This window comes from Sylvia atricapilla, chromosome 6, assembly GCF_009819655.1.
Source record: "Sylvia atricapilla isolate bSylAtr1 chromosome 6, bSylAtr1.pri, whole genome shotgun sequence".
Classification (NCBI taxonomy): domain Eukaryota; kingdom Metazoa; phylum Chordata; class Aves; order Passeriformes; family Sylviidae; genus Sylvia; species Sylvia atricapilla.
This window is the reverse complement of record NC_089145.1, coordinates 57,434,600-57,457,519: the sequence shown is the minus strand read 5'-3', so window position 1 is coordinate 57,457,519 and position 22,920 is coordinate 57,434,600. Positions and strand designations below refer to the sequence as shown.

Here is a 22,920-nt window from a genome sequence, read left to right as displayed (position 1 = left end):
GAAAAAACAGGTCTAATGTAAAGACCATATTTGGAGTTTAAAAAAAGGGGCCTGAAAGCCAGCTATTCTCCTGCTGCTCCGAAGGGTATGCAACCCCCTGGAAAGTAAATACATAAAACATATAAACCAGAATGGTGCTGACAGCTTTAAAACACTAGAAAATAAAGCAACTGAATCTGGTGCCAGGACTAGAGAAGGTATATAATGTAATTTAAAAATAGGAGTATTTTTATATAAGAAAAATGGAATTTACACTCCTCTTGAGTAGCTTGATTTTTTCCTTTAGGCTTCTCATCCAGCTTGCCAAGGACTTTTGACTCTGTCAAAGCAGGAAAGGGGCCGAGATCTGGAGCTTATGGAGATCTCATTGTCCTGAGTGACATATTTTCCTTTTCACATATTCTCACCCAGAGTGGCACTGGCTTTTTTCAATTTTTTAACAATGTCTCAGACATCTACTCAAAGTTGGCTTTGGATCAAGGAACGTAGATCTTTGGCCACCTTGCAAAAACCATACTGCCAAAGGGAAGCACCTCAGAGAGCTGCAATTAGGGCTAATCTGCACGGAGAAAATATGCTCTTCAAGCAACAAGCATAAAGACACCATGATGGCACAAGGCTGGCAGTGATGTTTTACCCCAGGAATTCAGCATCATGAACTGTGGATGTCCTGGGCTGGTCCCAAATGAAGGTGGGAAAGCTGCCACAGCTATGCCACAGCCTATGCCACACGGGGATGCTTCCCATCAAGGGCTGGCTTTTATTTTCTCTGATACTGGATATTAATAAATTGTAACATTCATAAATGGGGACTAAGTGACAGTCATAAGTGAGCAGAAGAGCAGAAGATGCATTCAGTAAGTATGTAGCTACTATAGACCTCCTCCTAGTGCTAGACATATGGTGGACAAACGGTTTTGAACACTCATCAGCAACCCAAGTAAGGCAGTAAGCAAGTTCCCCTTTTTCTCATAAATGTGGAAAGTTCAAAGCTGGCAAGACAGGAGGCTCCAGATCCTGCTTTAACAATTAAGACAAATCTGCCTCTGTTTGGAGCAGCATCTTTAAAAAGCAAGTGACCTTGCAGTGAACTTTTTGTTCTATCTGCTAGTCCTCAATGACAACAAGCTCATCAAGCTGATTTTGCCAAGCCACAGTTCTCAATGTCCTGTTTTAAGTGGCCACCCCAGGGCAGACAGCTTTGTATCCATCCATGGGCTCCACTCCCCTTTGCAAAGGATCATGCTTGACATTTGACTACCACCAGAACAGGATTTTCAACTGAAACAGAACAATTTTCAATTGGGGGGAAATACATTTTCTCCATCCAGCAACCTCTGCCACACACCCAAGATCCTCCCGTCTGCTTGCTCCCTGCTGTTCTAATCCTTTGCTTCCAGGAGAGAGAACAGAGATTTTGGCAGAGCCTGCCCGTTGGCATGAGGTTCCCAGTGTTTCCAGGCCAGGAGCACTTGCCACAGCTCCTCAAGGGCTGCCTATAGCCATTCCTCTCATCAGGAAGGGAGGAGATGTCTCCTCCAGGGTGCTGCAGAGGAGAGTGTGAGATCAGAAATCAGTAGACCAGGCATGTTGCAACTCAGCCTTCTTCCTTTTCCATCCTGAAAACACCAGGCAACTCCCAGCAACTGCCTTGCCTAAACAGAACCCTCTCAGAGGAAGCTCCCTGCCCTCAAGAGCTTAGCTGCATTAAGCTGTCTGCACAGTGTCTCAGCACCTTACACTACAGCTATGTCCTTTTCCCTTGCCTGCATTACAAAATGCTTTGCAGGTCCCAGACATCTTCTTCTCATCCCAGAGGAAGGATGCCTAGCTTTGCAAACAGCCATGATCCAGCACACACATCCCATCCAGGCAGCACAGCTCTCTTGCACAGACACTGGCTGCAGATTTATGCACAACACTCCTGGGGAAGGAGGGACCTTCTCAAGTGGCAGCAACAGGACCCTCCACACACACTGCCTAGAGTTCAAAGGCATCTGATCGGCCATCCTGAGTGTCAGGGGCAAGGGAACAACCCCTTTCCACTCCCTGCTAAATAAACATGAATTCTGCTGATACTCCAGCCTTAGGAAAACAAAGCTGTTTCCATTTAGCTCGGCTTCTGGGCTGAGGTGCAACTCCACCCGCACAATCATCCATCAGGGCTTTGCTTCTCCAGGCAGAGATTCAGGCTGAGGTCAAGAAGAGGGAGGATTTGCAGCTAGTCCACACCGGGAGGGCCTCTAACACCCCCAGGATTTTGCTCTCCAGAGCACTTGCTGTTCCAGCCAGCACAGAATGGGGGCCTCTCAGCTTCTGCAGCAGCTAACCAGTCTCCACAGGCTCCATCAGACACCTGACTCCAAATCTCCACTGAGCCACAGACTGCTGAAGGAACGTGGGAAGTGGTACTCATTGCTTAGCCTGCGTTTCCAGGGATGACAGTTTGAGCATCAGCAGCTCTGGTCTCAGCAAAGTAGACCCAGAGCTGCCCTTCTCCTAGCCTAGTCCTTCCCTGGGAATGAGCTGAGCTCCAGTAAGACTGAATACATCTTCTTTAGTCCCAGAAAGAAGAGAGAATGCACACCATAGAGGCAAGCCAAGGATGGAGTGCTCTCACACTTGACAGTGAACTGAATTCCAGTGAACGCAACTCTGAGTTTGCAGTGCCTAAGAACCAATCCTCATACTTGCAAACATGACCAACCTCTACCTAGCTCTTTTAAGACAAACTTCTTGCTTTTGCTGCTACAGCTCAACTGTATGAAGAAAGTTTCGTGCAAAGGCACAAAAAGTACTTTAGTGGAAAGAGGTGATGTTGTCACTTCAGGTTCAGACAAGTCTAAGAGTGTGGTTTCATGAGACAAATAACCAGCCTAAGAAGTGACTTCCCTACCACACCACAAGGGAAGTCCCCTCCTTTCCTCTCCTTCACTGCGAGACTTGCAATTCTGTCCAATTCTTCTGTTCTCATGATCTTCCAATAAGCCAATTTAGCCCAATGAAGGGGCAGAAAATTATCCTTGATTTCGCTGTGTTCATTTTTTTTTTTTTTTTGCTGGTTTACTGAACTGAGCCAACTCACACAGAGACCAGATGAGGACCAACAAGTGAAGCAATGGAAGGGCATGGCCCAGACCATGCCTTTGGCTGTAGATGCTCACTCTTACAGCCTCTGCAGCTAGCCCAGAAGCTGGCATGGTGAAAAGGACACTCAAAGACATTTGGGAAGCAACTTAACAGCAACAGGACTTTTAAGTCATGCAGCACCACACCATGTTATAAGTCCCACAGACCACAGAAAAAATCCAAGTAACTGAACTGTACAGAAGAACACCCAAGGGCTGAAGAGAGGCATTTTGATGCAAACCAGTGCCAGGGTGCAAGCAGCCCTCCACCTGCCTGCACAGCAGGGCTGTTAAACATGACCTGGGCAGCCCAGCACCCAGAGGGGTGGTGACAACTCCCTCCTGGAGGGACACACAGCAGCCTCAGAGAATCCTTCAGGACATTTCCAATCAGTGGTGGGCATGTCCTGGTGTCCTACCTGTGGCCATTGCAAAGGACAATAGTCAAATTCTCTTGCTGAAGCATGGGGTAAAGGTGACATCCTATGGCCTTCACAAGGAGGGAAGGAGGAACAGCACAGCGTGGTCCTTAATGGAGTCCTATTTCCTTGGGATAGTGCCAGAGGATTTAAGGTACAGCAGGCAGCTGGGCATTCAGCAATCCCAGTTCAGTGATCACTACATGCTATGTCTGACTGACTGGACAAGAATGCTCTGCCAGTGCCTGCACAGCCCTCTGTCCTCTGTGCAGAGCCTGAGGTCATGTTCCTTACTGGGAAAGCCTTTAACAGGTGCTGTCTCTCCAAGGACACTGCTCTCCCTCCCCTCCAGTCCCTCCACACAGAGTGGCAGCACAGAGGGGTAGGAAGAGGTCATCACTGCGGGGAAACTTGTCAGCAATGCCCAGGATTACAGGCACGTGAGAGGGCTGGTCACTTGGGCAGCAATGACAGGGGCTTTGCCACCTCTCCCTGCCAGCATCACCTCTGCCTTTCCTGAATTTGGTTTCTATCGGATAGTCTTCCATTTGAGCACCAAGATATGCCAGCTTCAGTGAACTATTCGGTGCCAGTAAAATCTTGGCTAATCATTGAAGCCTCACCAAAATTGTTGACAGCCAAAAGTCTAGAATTGTCTCCAGCCCATGCATTGCCTCTGCTTCAAAAGAGATAGAAAGGCTGTAGGAGCAATGAGCACACTGGAAACAACCTGCAGGAAAATAGAAAAAAATAAAGACCAAATTGCCCTCTCCTTGGGCAGCTCCAAGTGATGTTGACAAAGAAAGCCAAAAGTTCAAAGATGTAAAGGAGAAACTGAAGTTACCTCCTGGTTAAGCACCTGTAATATCTTCCTGACTGTGACTGAGGGGCTCCTGTTGGAAGCCATGAGAAAATTCTCTGCTATGATGGCTACCAACAAAACCAGTCTTTCTGGCCCAGCAATTGAGTGAACAGCTCCACGAAACACATCACCCTTTAGGGGTGATGCAGTCTAACACTTTGCTCCCATGCTCACGGACTCTTACAGAAAAGTGGAGATGCTCTAAAAAAACCCAAACAAATAATATGTGTGGGTGGTTGTACAGCAGCAGGCACTACTCTCAATGCTCTATCCCCACCAAGCTGCTCACACAGTAGCAATGCTTATTTGGGAAAGACACCTCTCCCATCTTTACTGCCTCATTCAGCAAAAACATCTATAGCTCCAGCAGGACGTCACAAAACACAAAGCTTTGTGAAGGAGTGGTAGCTCAGGTACCGGAGCATCTCAGCACTGATCTGAGGCAGGTGTGCTGAAGCACTATGTTCTTCCTCACCCAAAAGACCAGATGATGCCACAGTGGTCATCCTGAGCTTAACACACTCCTCAGAGTCCCTCCTGCATGGACCTCTGAGCTCCAACAGCTCCACCTTTGCTTCTGTACCCAATATGCAGGCATTCACCTGGGTACCAAAATGACCCAAACCACAGCAAAATTACTCAGAAGTATAGAACAAATGGCTCAATAATTGCTAGAGTCTGCCAGGAGACATCTTGGAGTGTCGCTGTTTTGCTAATACCAGCACTTGCTGGTATTAAGCACACCCCAGATGTATCTACTCTTCTGTGGGTACTACCTGGATCTACTGCTCTAAACATACCCTTTTGGGTAAGAGATTTACTCATCACTCCTCTGTCCACCCTGCTGCTACCATGAAGGCTATTCACCAACAGGACAAGGGCAAACTGATGACCTTCACAGTTCTCCTTGCCCATGGGATCATCATTAGCCAGCCTCATTCCTGTGTGTGACAGGGGACTGTGACAAAGTGCTGGCAAAGAAACTGAGTCCCTTGACCTGATCCCCTTAGATCAGCTACCACAGCCTATGGAGGAGTTTTCATCAAGAGCCAATTGCCTGATCTCATGAAGCAGAAACTGTAGAGACTGTGCCCCAGCCGATCAAGGTGTTAGTTGCCTGAGGGATGGGCAGAGCATCCTGCCAGGAACCGGTTTGACTTACACAGCTGGGACGTGTCGTGGGGTGGGCACCTGAGCCGCCTGCGGGGAGGCATCTCGCCCTGTTGTGCTGGTCCTCCTCCGGAGGGAGCTGGTGGGGGGCTGGAAGGCAGCAGCGGCGCCAGGCGGGTGGTACTCCTGCTCAGGAACAACTTCTTCACACCGGGAGCCCTGGAAGCCTGAGCGACAGGTACAGACCTGGGGGCGGCTGCAGGAGCCTTTGTTCTGGCACGGCGGGTCGCAGACAGCTGAGGAGACACAGAAAGGCAGTTAGTGGACACAGGACTTTAGCCCCATGGTGGTGACACTCAGCTGGGGCAGCACGACTGGGACAGTCCCATCTCATCTCTGCAAGCAGGTGACCTTCACAGTCTTGGTGCTACAACTGCTGTGGGCCCCTAACACAAGGTCGCCTCTGTTCTCCACACTGGTTTCTGCAGAACTCTTCTCCAATAATACTAATTTCAGAAAGTTCAGAAATGAGCAGCCTGGCCTGCAGAGAGCACATGGCCACCAGCATTGCCCAGAGTGCTCTGGACAGGAATAGGTCCTAATTCTCAAAGCAAGGGATTGCATGTTACCTTTAGTCTGTTTTGGGGTCTGATTTGCACAGTGCCCCTGGCCTGTCCCCTTCAGTGCTTTCCTTCCACAGCTGATTTTGGAGTCACTGTGCTCAAATTCCTCTACTGCTATGGGGACTTACAGTTCATTAACCTTATGCCTAAATCAACCTCTGAGCCTGTGTGTTCCTAATTACAGCACATCAGCTTCAGTTTGCACCCCTGGAGGAAAGTGCTATTAATTATACACAAGACCCTAACACTTCCCAAGTCAACAGATGCCAAATTGGGTTTATAATCCAGGCACTGGCAGTCAAGAATCCACAGATTGCTCCAGTAGGACCAGGCTCGTTGTTCTGAGCAAGGATAATTGAAAAGGCACTGGAAAACAGTGCTGGCTTCCAAAGAAAGAAGGTGCCAGCTGGTCAAAGGGTAATGAAACCTTGTTGGACATCACAAGGTGGACATTAACCTCCATGGAAACCACATGGCAGCCACATGGAAACCCTGTGAATGGCTTTCAACCCATGAAGCCACTGCTTCTGCTGAAATCCTCTCTCCCAGGACTGCCCCAGGGATGCTGCAGGGGCATTCTCACCACCTTTTCACACAACTGCAGGGCTTTCATGGCCATATCCCTCCCTTCCTGGCTGTGCTCTCCTCTCCTGTGAGATACAAGCTGGCCTGTGAGAAACACTGCTTCTGGACAACAAACATACAGACAGCTCTTTCCTCATGTGCCATCCGTACATCATCTGCTGTCATCAAGTGAGAGAAGTCCTTATGCAGAGGTTTGAATTCCTTTCACAGCAACATAACCCCCACAACCCTTCCCTCATCCCAAAACTAGCTTGCCATCAGCTTTTCCTAACTAGATCAGGGATGTGCTCACTGCAATGCTTCATGTGACATTTATTACCGTGTTAACACTCAGGAAGATCTCAAGGAAAAGGAGACCCCAAGTCACGTAGGGCTGTATAGGTTAAAGCCAGAGGTTTTGATGAAATCTCCCAGTAAAATAAATCAGCCAACACTGCAGTCTCTGGAACAGGGACAAAGTCCTAGTCAGGCAGGAATTAAGCGTCTCTGGGAAGTCTGGCACTCCAGAAGTTGATGTAATTTATAATACAAAACTCAGCTGTGATTTAAATAGGCTGCCAGTCCCTACTGTTATCTCCCAATAAATGCCTGTTTTAACAAAGGCCACCAGCCCAGGAAGCCTGCCATTGAAAACAACCACTTCACATGCTGAAATACTGCAGAGGCACGATGCTGGGACCTGGAACCACAGCAGTTCTCACAACCTCTCCCACCAACAGAGTCACCTTAGATTGTAACCTTGAGCAGGAAAGTGGAGATAAGTGACAAGGCACTCTAAAAGGCCCCTAAGGCAGTTTACACAGAAAAGAGGAAGAAGGGAATGGGATTAGTCTTCTGGTCTCTTCAAGCAGGATGAATAGGGAGCTGCCCTAGCTGAAATATTTCAGCTCTAGGATTAATCCCCTTCCTAGTTGCCTTTATAGACTTAGGAAGAACTTGAAGGAGCTTTAAAATTTGCTGGTTATCACTCAGTTCAGCTGTGCAAAATAAGGAGAGCAAATGGGTCAGTGGCAGCACTGCCAGTGACAAGTGTGTGAAATCACTATTCAGGCCCCCCAAACCATAACATTGGCTGAAGAAACAAGATAGTTAAAACTTTTTTTTTTTTTTTTTAAATCGTTCTCTTTGCTTTCTGTTTTGTGACCTCAAGGGTTACTTTGAGGTGTTGCTCCCCAGCTTGTGGTATTATAAACAGTTTCTGTTAAGATGATGGGCACTCATTTCTTCTCACTGGAGTCTCATGTAATCACCTGTTCCAGGAGCTGGGGATTAGGGGAAACAAAAATAGTCAGCTCAAAACTCTCAATAAAAGAATAAGACTTGGAGGACTGGTGAAGTAGCACTAGTAGAAAATCTAGTTTGTTCAAGAACATCTAGCAGTGCCCTCATAGATCAAGACCAGTCTTCAGTCCACGAGGTAAGTCCTCCCAGCAAGGTCACACAGCAGAGATGACTGTGGCATGACTCTGACCACCCAGCCAGGCCTGTCAGAGGGGAATGCCACCAAGTTCAGCCTTGCATTGCTTTGCAGGCACACCAGGCCCAGGGTTGAGCAATGACATGCAAGGTGACATTCAATTACTGAGTCCTTGAAGCTCAGCTCATGCTCTTCATCTACGAGAGTGATGCAGATCTTCACTGTAAGCAGCTCCTGCGCAGTTCCATTTAAAATGCAAGGGAACCTGTCCATCAGCTAGGGCCTCCATAAGAAAACTGAGAAGGTGCTGAAGGACTTGTACCACTGGGTTTATTTAGTCTACTTTCTCATGGAAAAGTTATGTATGTAAACTCAGTTCTAACTTACAGCTCTGACTGTGGGAGCACACCCACAAGGGATGGACAATTTAACACAAGTGAGATCTGTGCAGAGGGACAGGGAGGTAGATCAACAGCAATGCAGGAATAACAGAGAGAAAACAGAACTTCAGTGAAGAACAGCCAGGGTTCAAAAAGCTCTACAGCCACCATTCAGGAGACAAAAGAAGAGGCATGTGGATGTCATTTTGCAGATGTGAAAAAGCCCTAGGGATGCTAATAGGACTGTCTGAAGTCACGCTGCGAGGCCATAACAGAGCCAGAGACTCAGGCTGGAATCCCTGCACCTTCATTCACCATCTTAACTGCAAGACCATCTGTATAGGATTGGAAAGTGCATTAGTTCATTTAGTCCTTCCTGACACACTGATTAAAAATGTTTCTTTTAAACTTTGAAATATTCATGTCAGGAAAAAAGCTCATGCTGCATTCCCAGTCCAGCCCAGGGTACTATCTCTGGAAGCAGCAAAGGACCATCATGAATAATGCTGATGAAAGTGGAGGGTGATAAACTAACAAGGGGAGGCTAAGCATGATGAGCTAATAGGTAGCAGCTAAATTACTAACCAGTGTACACTGCAGCCCTTAAAACGTGGGCAGTGCAAGGGGGCTTCTGGCCAGCTTGTGTATACAGGTTTCTTCTCCACCAAACTAGAACATAATGGCCTCAGTCCAGAGCAAAGTTAACCAGGCAGGAGGTTGAACCCTTCAGGCCTACATTGAGATGCAGCTCACTATCACTATCTCCCTTCTGTGAGAAGACCTCTGGAGCCTCACCCCACCCAGCCCCTGTGTGCAGCTCAATGTGATGACCTGCAGTGTGTGGGTAGAAATCAAGCCCACTGTAAACAGGCAAAGTCTTCCTCCTAAACTCCCTTAGCTCATTTCCACTTTCCCAGGAGATGTTGTTGCTCCAGGGAAAGATATTTATCTTTTTATCTTCCCAGTCACAGACTGTCTGAAAATTCCACAAGTCCTCGCTGCAACTTTGGTCCTCAAATCTGAAAGATACGGAGAGACACTTCCCTAAGGCTGGAGTTAAGTCATATGCAGGGACGTTAAAAGAATAAAGTGCCTACAAAAGCATGGGTGAAGGAAAAAAACACCACCTTTGGTAGGTGAGAAGAAGAGGCAACAATTTGACCTATGGTCTGTTCTGTACCCAGGCTCAAACCTCAAAAACCAAGGATCTGTCCAACATCTGAATGCCAATTCTCCAACGTTTCATCACTCATAAAAGGTTCCCTCTGGCTGCATTTCTACCCCACTAACTTCCTTGATATGCCACATATCAAAGACCACGGGAACAGACATTAAACAGCATTACACTGCAGAAACTTAACGGGGATGGGCTGTCCAGCTTGCCTTGGCAGCTTTAAAAACAGTTGAATGTCTCCAGCAGCTTGAACTCCAGCAGAAAAGGAGAGAGGGACACTGTCCAGGGAGAGAGGTAGCTGGGAATTAAATTATGTTTACACATTACCAGTCTCCACCGAAGTCCTGCCTGAGCTTTACCATCTCTGGTCAGGGGGGACACGGATCATGTTGACACTGTCCTTTTTAATGAATCCTTGGGAACAAGGGCTCAGCACCTGAGCAATCACTAGGCAAGCCTGCATGGCCGCAAGCCCAGATCTACTGCTCCTACCAAACTCCCTAATGAGAGAAAGATGCTGCCATGGCTGGCCCCGCGCTGTGTTTACAGACACTGTCTGGCAGCACAGCACGCTCTCTACCGTTTGGCTTCAGCCGGCGTGGGGGAGAGGGAGCAGGGAGGTGAGTCAGCCCTTGGCCCCCTGCTCCCAAACAGCCATTGCTAATGCAATTACCCCGGCACGGCCAAAGCGCCGTGAGATCCCGCGGGCAAACAAAGCTGAGCCTCCTTCGCTGCTTAACATCTGGGCAGCTGCTGCCGCTCAAGTGAAGGCAGATGCTGTCGCCCATTCCGGGCTGCGCGTTCTCCCGCAGCCTGTCTCCCCATCCCCACGGCTGACCGGGCAGCACAGGCAGGGCTGTGCTCCCTACCCCCGGAGTGCCCGGGACCGAGCAGAGCACGGGGCCAGCAGCCCCTGGGAAGGGCCACAGATGAGCTGCTGGTGAGGTTCTGTCCTTCAAGGACAGGGATGACAGCAGGGGTTAGGCTGGAGCTGCGGAGCTATTGAGGATGAGGATGACAGTTCACTTGTCTCTGGTGTGCCTATCCAAACATCTTCTCCCCCAGTGCTGTGTCAGGGGAGCCCACAGTGACCGCAGACCACAGGGCAGCAGCAGGGCTGCCTGCATGAGCGTTCCACCCATCCACTTTTAAAAACGAGTTCCGCTCTTCTTAAAAAAAAAATTATACGTTTAATAAAAAAATAAGAAATAAGCAAATTAGGAGATAGAATAAGCAAAGCCTCTCGGCCAAGGGGGCTTGGCACAAGGTCTGCCCATAGCCCACCTCACCTTTTTAGGACTTCTGTCTTTAAGGAGCTCTGTGCTGAATATTCAATAGATGTTAAACATTCTTCTTTTGATTAGTTTTAAGTATTTTCGATCATTTTATAGAATATATTTATTTTGTGGGTGGCTCTACTTAGTTTGGTTATACGGGTGTAAATTTTTTTTTTGGGGGGGGGGTTTTGGTTCTTTTCATTTGGATAAGAAAACAGAAAGTTAACAGTTTTTTTATGAAGGGTCACAAGGTTACCCCCCCTCTCATAACTTCTGGCTTGGTGGTTTAGACGTTACAAAGAAGAGATTTAAAAAAAAAAACAAAAAAACAAACAAACAAAAAAAAAAAAAAAAAAAAAAGCTCAGTCTTAACTCTCTGGCATAATCAGAAAATATACATTCATTACCCTTCTAAACTCTTATTAATAATATATAATACAGTATAATTATACATTTAGCAGTCATGTTAATATTTGTGAAAATCCAACTATATAATATGCATTTTTAACAAGCAGAACACCTAATACTTCCTCTGTGGGCAGGCAGGAGGATCCTGGCCAGGCAGTTTTGCACTGCAGGAGCACCCTGCACTTCACTGCTGTTTTGGGCACCCCATGCTCCAGCCCCACCCATCTCTGCCCTCCTGCCAAATCCATTAATTGCTTTCCTTTATAGCACTCAGATAATGTGCAGCCCTGATTCCCCGCTCAGCATCAGCAGTGCTCACCCACATGAGCACAGCCCCAGTCTGCTGGGACTTTCACAGACCCATCTTTGCTCCAAGCAGGGCAAATGAGAGCCCAAGGTTCAAAACTCACACGTGAATGTGCCACCGCAATGCCCTGCCCCAACAAGATCCTGCCATGGATGGGCACTAATAACAATAATGAAGTAAAGCCATAATTACTCTGTGTGCTCAGATTTTGCTGGCAGATGGGAAGAGCTGACCTATAGCAAGGCTGTGGCACTGCCCCCACAGACCCCATGATTTATCTCCTGCCCTGGCACAGTGCGTGGGAAGTGTGTGGGGTCACAGCAGTATTGAAGCACTTTTTAGGGGTGCATCCTGAGACTTGCACTGAGGCTGAGGCTGTCATACTCACGTTTGATGCAGCGGTTTGTGCCTGGAGCTGTGGTCCATCCTGGGCAACACTGTCTGCCACAGACATTTGGCCTAAGCAGAGAGACAAAGAAGCGTGGTTAGGAGAGGGGGAAGCTGAGGTCTTGCTGCAGCCATCACCTCTGAGTCACCCACAAAATTATTTCCTGCAGCATCTGATATTTCCTTCCAGATGGACCAGCAGCTGAGATCAAAACCAATGGGACAAGGGCCGAGCTGTTTAAGTGCTTGGAAAAGAAACCCCCAAGGATTGTGAATGCTGCAGTGTGAGCAATCCCTGAGAGAGAAGCTCCCTTTTGAACTGGCATTATGCTGGATTCCTGGCACGGCACTCAGAGGAACCATTTTCCTCTTGAGAGCAATTGGAGGCCAGCAGCCAAAGATCATTAAAGATCTCACAGTTCTTCGCGATTTTGGGGTGTAAATTTGGCCCAATTTAAACTTTGGTCATAGTATCTTGCCTCTGCAAATGTCCTGAGCTGCTTCAGCTGAAGACAGCATTTCACTCTCCACCTAAGTGCTGCTGTCTGTTGCTGCTCATTGCTCAGCCCTGCCCTGGGAGGGATGGCACGTCAGGAGCTGCACTCTGGGATGCTCCCCAGCTTGCTCTCCCTTTGCAAACACCCCAGTCCTGCATCTGTGGTCTGTCTCTAGTGCAGTGCCCAGGGGGCTGAGGACTCTCTGGTGCTGTGAAATTTGTGTCTACCTGATGTGCACAGAGCTACACTAATTCCAAGATGCTGAAATCATTTCCATGAGTGTTGAATCCAGGATTTAGCTGCAGTTACTTTTTGACTGTCCTTACATAAATGACATCTTCCCCACCTCTCTGTTCTTATGTGTTTTCAGGTAGGGATGATTATCAGCATACAGCTATCACAGACAGTGCTGGGCCTCCAAGAGGTGCTCTACAATGCCCAAGCAGGCAGCTAGTGCTGCTTCCTCTGGTCACATCGTATTTAAGTGTCTATAATGAGAAGGAATAACAAGTTCCAGGGTGCTCTCCAAGAGTATTACTCATCATGGAGGGAAGATTTTAGAAATAGGTAACTTTTGCATGTCTAGGTACGTGAGAAAGAACAGTTGTCAAAAGATAAAAAGTTAGAAATAGCCTGAAAGCTCTGGAAATCCTCTGGAAATGAAGTGGGGAGTATGGTTTATTTCTAACGCTGGACAAGGCAGTCAGAGCTGCTGACACAATTTACAGGAACCACAGAAACATGCACATTTGTCTTCTGAGTTGACTTTCACATGAACACAGCAGGGTCAGAGGAAGATCCTGCTCTAAACCAGCATCCTCCTGACTCCTGCATCCACATGACACGAGATGAGACTCCACAAGTGCCCGGGCTCAAGCTGTGGGGCTCATGTTTTAGGAGAGCCAAGGACAGTGGGTGGCAGGTATGCCCAGGATTGTTCTGTGTTCACAAATGAAGCTGCCTCTAGAGGTACAGTTGCTCCATGGGGGAAAGGGAAGTGGTCTGAGAGGCCACATCATTTAAAAGTGTTACCTAGTCCTTCAGGATCAATGTTTTTTTTTAATCTGGGCAGATTTTTATAGGGAGAAAGCACTTAAATTCCCTTGGTGTAGCTTCCTGCAAGCGGAACAAGCCAAAGTAATTCTGGCATCCACTCATATCTGTTCTGGCTGGGCAGGAGCACCAATTTCCAGCAGTTTGTCTGTCAACCCAAAGAGATGTATGAGTCTCTTCCTTACGACATTCCCAGAAAGCATCCAATGAAAAATAAAACACTTCCTTTATTTACTGCATAAGAGCTCACAAGGCCTTAAACATTTTTAAGGTGTCCTAATCAGTAAAAAGAGAAAAATATTGAGCTGGAGCAGATCTTTGGGTAATTAAGTTCCAGTGAGGGACTCTACTCCAAGCAGGAACATAAGCATCTTTGCTTAGACTGTAACAGCTCTCATCTTTCCTTTGGCACAGGTGAAACACATCCCATAAGTCACATTCAGTCTGTTCAGTGAGCGAAGCCCTTGCCCTTTCCCACCTCCACTTATCCAGAAAATCATGTTTCTTGTAGGCAAAATAGCCACCTTGAATCATAGTCTTAGTTCTTCGTGGGATTAAAGTTTAAATTTAATCTTCATCTCTCACAGGGATGCTGGAGGGAGCATGTTGCTAGCTGCTCTCAATGCCAACACCAAGCCAGAGGTCATAGAAAGAAAGATCCAAGGCTAAAATAGACAGGGGCCCAAGCCTGAGCAGACAAGACCACTCCTGAAGTCACGAATCCCCTGTTGGGTCCAGCACAAATCTCTCATTAATAGAGCCATATGAGTTGCCACATGAGTTGCCACATGAGTTGCCACATGAGTTGCCACATGAGTTGCCAGCCCTAAGTGAAAGGGTTGGTGTTGGTGCCAGCACCAGCCAGGGTGATGCTCCTGGAGGGAGGACAGGAGGCACAGAGGGCAGCAGCCTGGCAGGGGTGCCCTCAGAGGCAGAAGGAGTGCCTGGATAGGAATGTTCCTTCCTACCATAAGGTCCTGGATGAGAGAATGGGAAGAGATGGAGGCAGGCAGGACCTCCAAGACTGAAATAAGCAGTTGGAAGGAACAACATGTAGGTAGTGCTGGAGGGTAGAGAAGAACCACGACTATTTCCTGATAAAAGCCCAGTGATCAGGACTTCATAGAGCATGAGGCAGAGGTAAACAACAATATATGGGAGCTTTGCTGCATGGGACCCATTCCTGAGCATGTCTAGTTCTACCTAAAGTATTTTGTTGTCATTTGCCTGGTTTGAAAGGCATGTGGTTTGTACTGCCTTGCAAAGAATTCAGAATGAATCCCATGAAGTTTAAGGAACATGGCATGTTTACAACATTGTGGGATGATGCTTGAGAGAGAGTGGTGGCCTCCACATCCATTTGTCCTGCTGCACATGACGCACAAACACTTTAGGCAAAGATGTGGCTCAAGAACAAGCCCCCTGTGGGGCATGTCCAGCCCCGGGCCTCTCCATCCAGTGCTGCTTCTGGAGAAAAAAATGAATTACAAGGTCCCTCCAGGTCTGGTGTTACCACGAGGGGGGTGACTCCTGAGGAGCTACCTGCAGACACTGAGCAGCCTCTGATCACTCCTCATGGCACAGGGAACAAGGACTTCCAAGGCACCAGGCAGAACTGCCCAGCAAGAGGACTGCTGGGTGCCGTGACACACCAAGCCCCTGGCAGACCTAACAGTGATGTAAGCCAGAGCCATGATTGTAACTTTGAAGCGTTCAGCAGCTGCCTGAGCTTAGCATCCAGGTTTTCTCCTGCTTACCCACTCCTTGGAACAGGAAGCACAGCAGCAAGCATGACTTGCACCCTCATCTGTCTGGGCTGCAGAGGGACCAGAGGATGAATGGGCATGTGAAGGGGTCAGCAGCTCTCCCAGCTGGAAAGAAACTCAACAGTCAAAAAGAAGGGAAGACATGTCTTCACATGGGTCTTTCAAGCTGAAGTTCCACTGAACCTCATACTAGGCTACATTCCATGGGATGCCCTAATCCCAGCCCTAACACTAACACTGATGCCAAAGCAAGCCTTCAGCAAACGATCAGTCTTTCCTATCTCTGTCTCCTTACCAGTGGAAGAGGTTAATTAATGTATTTGCCTTCCTAAAGGTCAGGTCACCTAGCACATATCCTGTGAAAATAAATATTGCTGAGAACAGTCAAAGGCACTGAGATTGACTGCATGTAACACTGTGCTGCTACAGGGCACATGGGCAACTTAGCACCTTCCTAGCCCAGCTCAGACCAAAGCAGACAGAGACCATTTCCAGCGGCCACTTCCCCCTTTTTGAAGAGGAAGGGCATTGAATAGCTCAGACAGCTAAACAGCCACAGTGCCAGAGAAAACCCTAAGGCATAGCTCAGTGCATTTCTGGGAAAATGTGGAGTGCAGCACTGGATCCACATCTCAGCCTCTGCCTCAAGTGCCAGGTATATCCTGAGGTCTCCAAAGAGCACAGATGGCAGCAAGTGACTACAAACCAAGTTTTTTTCTTCATTCTGTGGTTAGCATGCGCCATTCGTGGCCAGGTATAATCCCTGACATGTTGAGCTTGGTGTACAGGAGCTCCCAGGCACTATTCACTGACCTGCTCCTTTTCTGGGATAGACAGCTCCTTGAGACTCCCCACAGAGCTGAAGCCAGTGCCATGAAGCCTCCCTGCACCCAGAAGAACCATTCAGAGCCCTGACTGGATGCACTGGCACAACCTTCAACCTGAGCAAAGGAGCTGCCACAAGCCACTCCTTCATCCCCTCCTCTGCTGCTGCAGCCAGAGGCCACCATCAGGATCAGACTCAGAGTTACAGCTACCCAGGATGAGAACAGCCTGCAAGATCTTGCAGTGTTATCTTAACAACAACCAAGCAACCATAACAGGCACCAGGGAGAAGGAAAACAAGAAAACAGTAGTAAGATCATGGCTTTTACAGCGATGATCACATACTGTTTCTGAAGCATTCAGTAGAACCCTTTTTTTAATAGCAATCCACTTCTTTTAATAGCATCATCTTTCAGCTTCACACAGAACTCTGTGCTGCCAGATATGCTGACTCCATTCAGACCATGTACAGCATCCTCACAGGAGGCCAGAGGGACCATTAGATCATCAGGTCTGCCTTTCTACTGCAGGAAAGTGAACTTCATCCAAATGCATATGAAATATTTGCAGTCAGACCCAGTGAAGAACATTAGCAAAAGGCTGTTGGCATCGATGAGTCACTGAAAACCCTCTGCCAAGTCCACATCAGCATTAACTGCCTCCACTCCTGAGCAATCCTACAAACACATTGCAGCAAGAAATTATATGCCACAAAGCCTGGGTAAAGCAGGATTATACAGCCACAGATGGTGTCTGCAACAGCAATTCAACATGAACTGTGGTGTAGAACGCCCAAAAAAGAAAATTGGAGGGAGAAAGAATCAGTCTGGGAGACTCTGCCTGCTACCTGGGAAGATTCACATGCCCTTGAAACTGTCCAGGCAAGTACCAGAAGTAGAGGTTTCCTCAGATTACTCTCCCATTACCCACCTTTCTCATCCCTGTGACCCACCCTCCCAGCCATGGGGCAGAGGAACAAGGGGAGACACATCTCAAGGGACAAAGACATAGAAAGAGATGCCCACAGTGTCCTCTCAGCAGGACTGGCCAGCCCAAATTAGGGATGCATCCAGCACACAAGTACAGTCATAGGTGGTGTGTGTCGGGGCTACCCTACCCCACAACACTCAAGAGGAAAATCCTTGTAGTCAAAGGGAGCTGGAGAAACAGGGATGTTAAGCTGAGCAGTGATGTTTTCAGGGCTGGATGGTTTTCTTCACTCAGTGTCAGAATTCAGTGATTTTCTGCAATGTTTGCTGGCATATCAAAAGTCACCTCACAGGAGTCCTCTGGGGAAAATACTAAAACCCGGCTTTTGCAAGTCTTGAAGTTGGATGCATTCATGAAATTGTTTGTACAAATCACACCTGCCAAAAGGTCAGACACGAGCAGAATGGCAGACACACATCCAAAGAGTCCCCAGGAAAGAAACTCAATCTTGGGTATGCAGCTATCAGGCAAGGTGAGAAAATAATTATCTAGAAAAACAGAGAGCACCAATAAATGGGTTTTTTCAACCACAGAACCCTGCAGGGCCCCTGAAGGTACCAGCAGAGAGCTCTGACTGGGGAATCTGGAAAGGCAACACATGCAGGAGTTTCGATTTTTAGCCAAAATAATTGTATAAATAAATAGTACTGGGGTTTAGTGTGCCTGCAAAGTTACCTGAGTAAGGGAAAATGAAGGTTGTCATACCAGAGACAAGCAGGAGTTCAGTGTAAATAGCAGAACAGAAAATATCCCACCTGGCAAAAAACCAAAACATCACAAACTGAAGTTTTTTAGGGGCTCTGAGTCTCCTGGATGAAAATGTGTCTGGTGCAGCAAGGGGCGTAGGAAGATGGATGAGGTGGAAGGACAGAGTCTCAGAATGGCTGGAGGCAGCAGCAGCTAGCTTTCCATGAGGAGCAGCACCATGTGGTCACTCATGGGCAATTATTTCAGCTAGGCTTTCTCTTCAGCTCCAAAGACAGTAGGTTATAGAGAAGCTTCAAAAGTCACGGTTTGGACTCCAGAACACAGAAAGCCATTACAGGCACTTTTCAGAACTGAAGTTCTTGGGGATTGGAGAAAGCTCTGTATCCCCAGCCTTGATCTTCCAGTGCAGAGCAGAGGCAGAAAGTGCAGCAGAGCCTGCATGAGAAACACAGAACGAGGACACAGCTCTTCCTTCCTTTAAGCTTGGAGACAATGGCACTCAGATATAGATGATAACAGGTAAACTGTGTGTAAGTGCTGGACCAACCATCCCTGTCTACACCCTGGATTAAGGGATGAAAGATACTTGCAAAAGGTTCAGCTCTCCTCTGAGCACAGTGTGAACCTTGGGGCTGCGCACATGCTCCTGACAGCAGCCCAGGCCAGCTGTTGTCACCAGAGGCAGCTGCAGTCTGAAAACAAACATGCCACGGATCAGATGACTCAAATTCAACCAAACTGCTACACGATCCCAAAGCAACACTGACAGCATTCCAACTGCAGAAGGGGGAAAGTCTTTCTGAGCCCAACAGGGTCCAAATCTGACAGAGCAGGACTGGATCTCTCCAAGACTCCCTCTCTGGATGGCTGACAAGCCAAGATAATGAGCTGGGTAAGCTCAGAACCTATATGCCCAGCTGTTAGTGATACTTTATGTATCAAACACAATGGAAGTAGAGTGAACTTGGTGTTTCTGTGGATCTGTTGAAAGAAAGTACACAGAGTGGCACAGAAAACATTTCTGTCTCAAAACTTTGCAAGGAGATCAGTATGGGAGAGAGAAAGCTCAGAGACAGACGTTTTGTGTTCTAGTGAAGCTCTCCAGCAGATGTTAGAGCAGAAAACACTTCTGCCCATGTCAGAGGGCTGTAAACCCAGAGCCTGCCCCTATAATCCCCCTAGCAAGGCTCACATGAGAGCAGACACACACATGGGTTGGTCAAACTCCTGTGCCATGGTTTTGGTAGCCCTGCCCAAGCGACAAAGGAGCCAATCTCGAAGGGCATCATCCACGGGGGAGCAGCGAGGGAATGGCAGAGGAAGGGGCCCTGGGCTGAAGAGTTTATCAGCCCTGTGCCAGACGTCCCGCTCGCAGGCTCCCCTCACAACCCAGCAGCTGGCCTCGCCATATGATATCCCCTCCACCTCCACAGGGCTGCAGCCAGAGACTGGAGCTGGAAGCAGCCCTGCCAGGCAACTCATAGGAAGCCTCCTTGGGCTGAGCCAACTCAAGCCATGGGAAGCTGCGGCGTGGAGCGCTTACAAGGGGCCCATTATGGGAGGAAGGAGCCAAGAGGCCAGGTACCTGCAGCAAGAGCGGCAGCAGACAGACTCCGTCCCGCAGAGCCAAGCAAGCCCCTCGAGCTTCTCCACCACCTAAATCATACTACAACCCTCTCGGGAGTCCCCCACCCCGCACTGCCTCCCCGGACGGCCACGGGCAGCTCCAGAGGGCAGCTGGGACGCTCAGCCCGCTGCCGCGCAGCCGTGTGCCAGCCGAGGCGCCGATCTGCCAGAAGGGCACTACTACATCCGAACGCTCCCGAGCCACGCAGCCCCGCGACCGGCAGACGGCGGCCCACGCACACTCAGGTTACCGCCACGCCAGCGTGCACACCCCGCACACGCACCCACGACGCCACAGCGAGCATCGAGTGGGTTCTCACGGCGTTCCGGAGCCGCTGGCGGGGGAGCAGAGCACTGCCCCGCCATCCCGCGGGGGACGTGGCGGCGCCGGGAGCGCCCGTCCCGGGATGGAAAAGGGGATGCAGCACGGGGACCTGACCCCTCCGTCCGGGGCTCCCCAGAGCCGGGACCACCTGGGCTCACGCTACCGCATCCCCAGCAGGATCCCCCCCCCGACCGCAGCACTTACCCCGCCATCCTCCCTCTGCCGCTTGGCTCCTTCGCCCTGGGCACGATTCGCGCTTTCAGCCCGCTGCCCTGCCGCTGGCGGGAGGAGTCGTGCCTGTTCCTCTGTCCCGCGCCGGGACCGAGCCCGGCATCGCCCGCTTGGCCCCGGGGCGAGGGCAGCCCGCGGTCGGGACGCTGCCTCCGGCCGTCGGCACCGCTCGGGCTCCCCGCGGCGGCCGCGGAGCCGCGATCCACGTGGAGGGCTGCGGGGAGGGGCCGTGACGGCGGAGGGGACCGGGACGCCGGAGACGGGCCGTTCACCGTGCCCGCCGCCCCCAGGGCAGCCCCTCGGCTCCGTAGCCGCGCCGCCCCCCCGGCCCCCGGCTCCAGCCTAGCCGCCGAGTCCGGCCGACAGCGGGCGAAGCCCAGGAGGACGGCGAAGGTGAGCGGGAGGAGGCTGGCGGCGGCGCCCCGCATGGTGTCAGCCGGCGGCGAGGGGAGACGGGCGGTGCGGAGCGCTCAGAGGCCGGCCGGCATCCCCCGGCGGGCGCGGGGCACCGGGGAGCGCCGGCTCTCCGCCCCGCGCTCACCGCCCCATCCCGGGCCGGGACTCGGACGGGACCTGCCGCCCGCCGGGGCCGGGGGCGTAGAGAGCGGTGCCGAGGCAGGGGAGAGGGCTGCCGGGCGGCCCCCGCAGGAGGAGGAAGAGGAGAAGGGCGGCCGGCCCCGCTCTCCGGGCTGCCGGCGAGATCCCGCGCTCCGCAGGCAGCTCCGAGCACCTTCGCGCCTGCCTCTGGCACTAGCAGCGCCTGGAGGGGATGGGGGGTTTTATTTTTGGAAACCTCCCCCTTTGTGTCTTTTTGATGCTGACATCCCCCCTCTCCAGAGGACACGGCTCGGCCCCCCTTCTTAGGAGAGGAGACATTCCAGCAACACCCACTTTGGCAAAGGGAAACAAACTACAACAGAGAAGCCTTAACCCCTGCCTGGCCAGGGAGACCCGGCCGCCGGCGTGCAGCCCCCGCAGCCCGCCCCGGTGCCCGGCCCGCAGCGACCCGCCGCAGCTGGGAACGCTCAGGAAAGGTGGAGCGACCCCGGCTTTGGGAGCACGGAGCAGAAGACACGGAACGCCAGAGGAATGCACCGCTGCCCCTCAGCATCTGGGGACTTCTGGAGCTGCATCAGCACCGCTAGCCCTCTCGCTGCTCCGGATCGCGTCTAGCAGGAGAAAGGCACGGCGATGGGAAGAGCCTTGTTGGCTATCCCACGCTGGCTCCAGAGCTCTCAGATCCTCTCAGTGTCATTCAGGGCTTTATAATCTTCCTTGTATAAGTTCAGGGTAGAAAAGGACCCACGTATAAGCTCTGAGACATCTTTCAGGAGACATATTCCAGGAGCTTAGAGTAGATGTCCATCCTTCCCCCCCCTCTGCCTCTGCCTGAGTATTAAGAGGTCGAGGGAGGACTTAAGATGACTGCTTTGCTTTATATGCCCTGAGGAAGACTGAGAGAAGAGTAGGAGGAGAGAGAACAGGGGCGCAAGTCCCCTTTCAACCACACACATTAGCTTGACCTTGTGCTCTGCTACATCTCTACAGATCTCTGCTGCTCTTTGCCATCTTGGGCAAGGAGCAAATCCTTCCACTGGACTGCAGACACTGTTTGGGTGGGCTCATTTCAACCCACAGAAGCATTGATTACCTTAGTGTGTAGCTAAAGGCCTCTTCCTGCCTCTCTACATGCAAAGGGACAGATTAGGGCACTGCAATGCTCACAGGAAGGAGATACTCACTGGATCCTGTCCCTGCAGTGGCTCCTGTGAAGACTGCAAATGCAGCAGCTGGATGTCTGCAGGAGAGCACAAGGAACGCTGTGTGTGCACAGAGTGATCTTTTGGGTGCACCTTTACATCTGCCAGCAGCTCGAGGGTAGGGGCTCCTTCAGCCAGCCGCTGCAGTTCAGCCACCGGGTTTAAAAGGCAAATTGTCATATTTAATCTGATTTCTTTCATTCCTTTTGATGTGTGGGGTGACTGCAACTAGGACTACTGGCTCCTCTTCTGTGCCCACTGCTCCTCCAGCCTATTACAGCCCCATCCCTCTGATGCTCCTCTCCCTTCAGCCTCTCCTACTACAGGTGCTGCCTTCCCTGGTCCTTCCCAAGCTGTTTGCTTTCCAACAGCTTTGTGGCAGAGGGGTCTGTTCAGCTCCCCCAGTTCTATCTTTCCAGCCTCCAGCAGCTGGGGTCCTAAAGCCTATCCTGTTTGAAAACAGTGGCTCCATCTCCCTTCTCACTGCCCTTTGACTTTTAGGCTCTCTCAGACCACAGCCACTCCCTTCTTGGGATGGGAGCACTGCTGCCTACCCTTTAACATGCAGAGGAGCTGGGAAAGGAGCAAAACCACGGGGAATGAATCCCCCTGAAGGCATGCTGGGTCTGGAGTGGACCAGGACCTCAGCACAACCCTTCTGGCAAGTGAGGGAGATGGGAGGTAACTTCACAGGTGAGCAAGTGTGACCAGAATAATGGGCAGAGTGGGTTCAGGCTTTACCTTGGAGCTGGCAGCTGGCTTACAGGGCAGCAGAAATACCAGAGTGTGCTTTGGCACTTCCTGGGATGCAATCAGCTTGCCTCTCTGTCCTATGAGGGCAGAGAGAGTCACTTGGGCAGGAATTTGCATGGCAGTGGATGTCAGAAGCAAGGCCCAGTAACAGCCGTGGTTTGTTTCTTTGTTCTGAGGAAGAAGAATGTCCTTTCCATCCTCACCTAATTACTTTCTTATGCAGCAGTGGAAAGAATGCTTGTGCTTAAACCTGACATGAGAAAATTATCAATGTCATAAACAAAGCCACAAACAAAGCAGCCAAGAGCC

The 22,920-nt window shown here is 50.2% G+C and overlaps 1 protein-coding gene across 1 annotated transcript in view; it reads right to left on the bottom strand.

The window, feature by feature from the left end:
• Positions 1-20,746, bottom strand: part of LTBP2 (latent transforming growth factor beta binding protein 2) — a 71,005-nt gene extending 50,259 nt beyond the window's left edge. The window contains exons 1-3 of the mRNA XM_066322057.1: positions 20,072-20,746; positions 12,079-12,149; positions 5,572-5,815 (exon numbers count right to left, since the gene is read on the bottom strand). Coding sequence (XP_066178154.1) covers positions 5,572-5,815; positions 12,079-12,149; positions 20,072-20,526 — 770 coding nt within the window. The 5' untranslated portion in view covers positions 20,527-20,746. The remainder of the gene's footprint in view (positions 1-5,571; positions 5,816-12,078; positions 12,150-20,071) is intronic.
• Between the last annotated feature and the right edge of the window lie 2,174 nt (positions 20,747-22,920).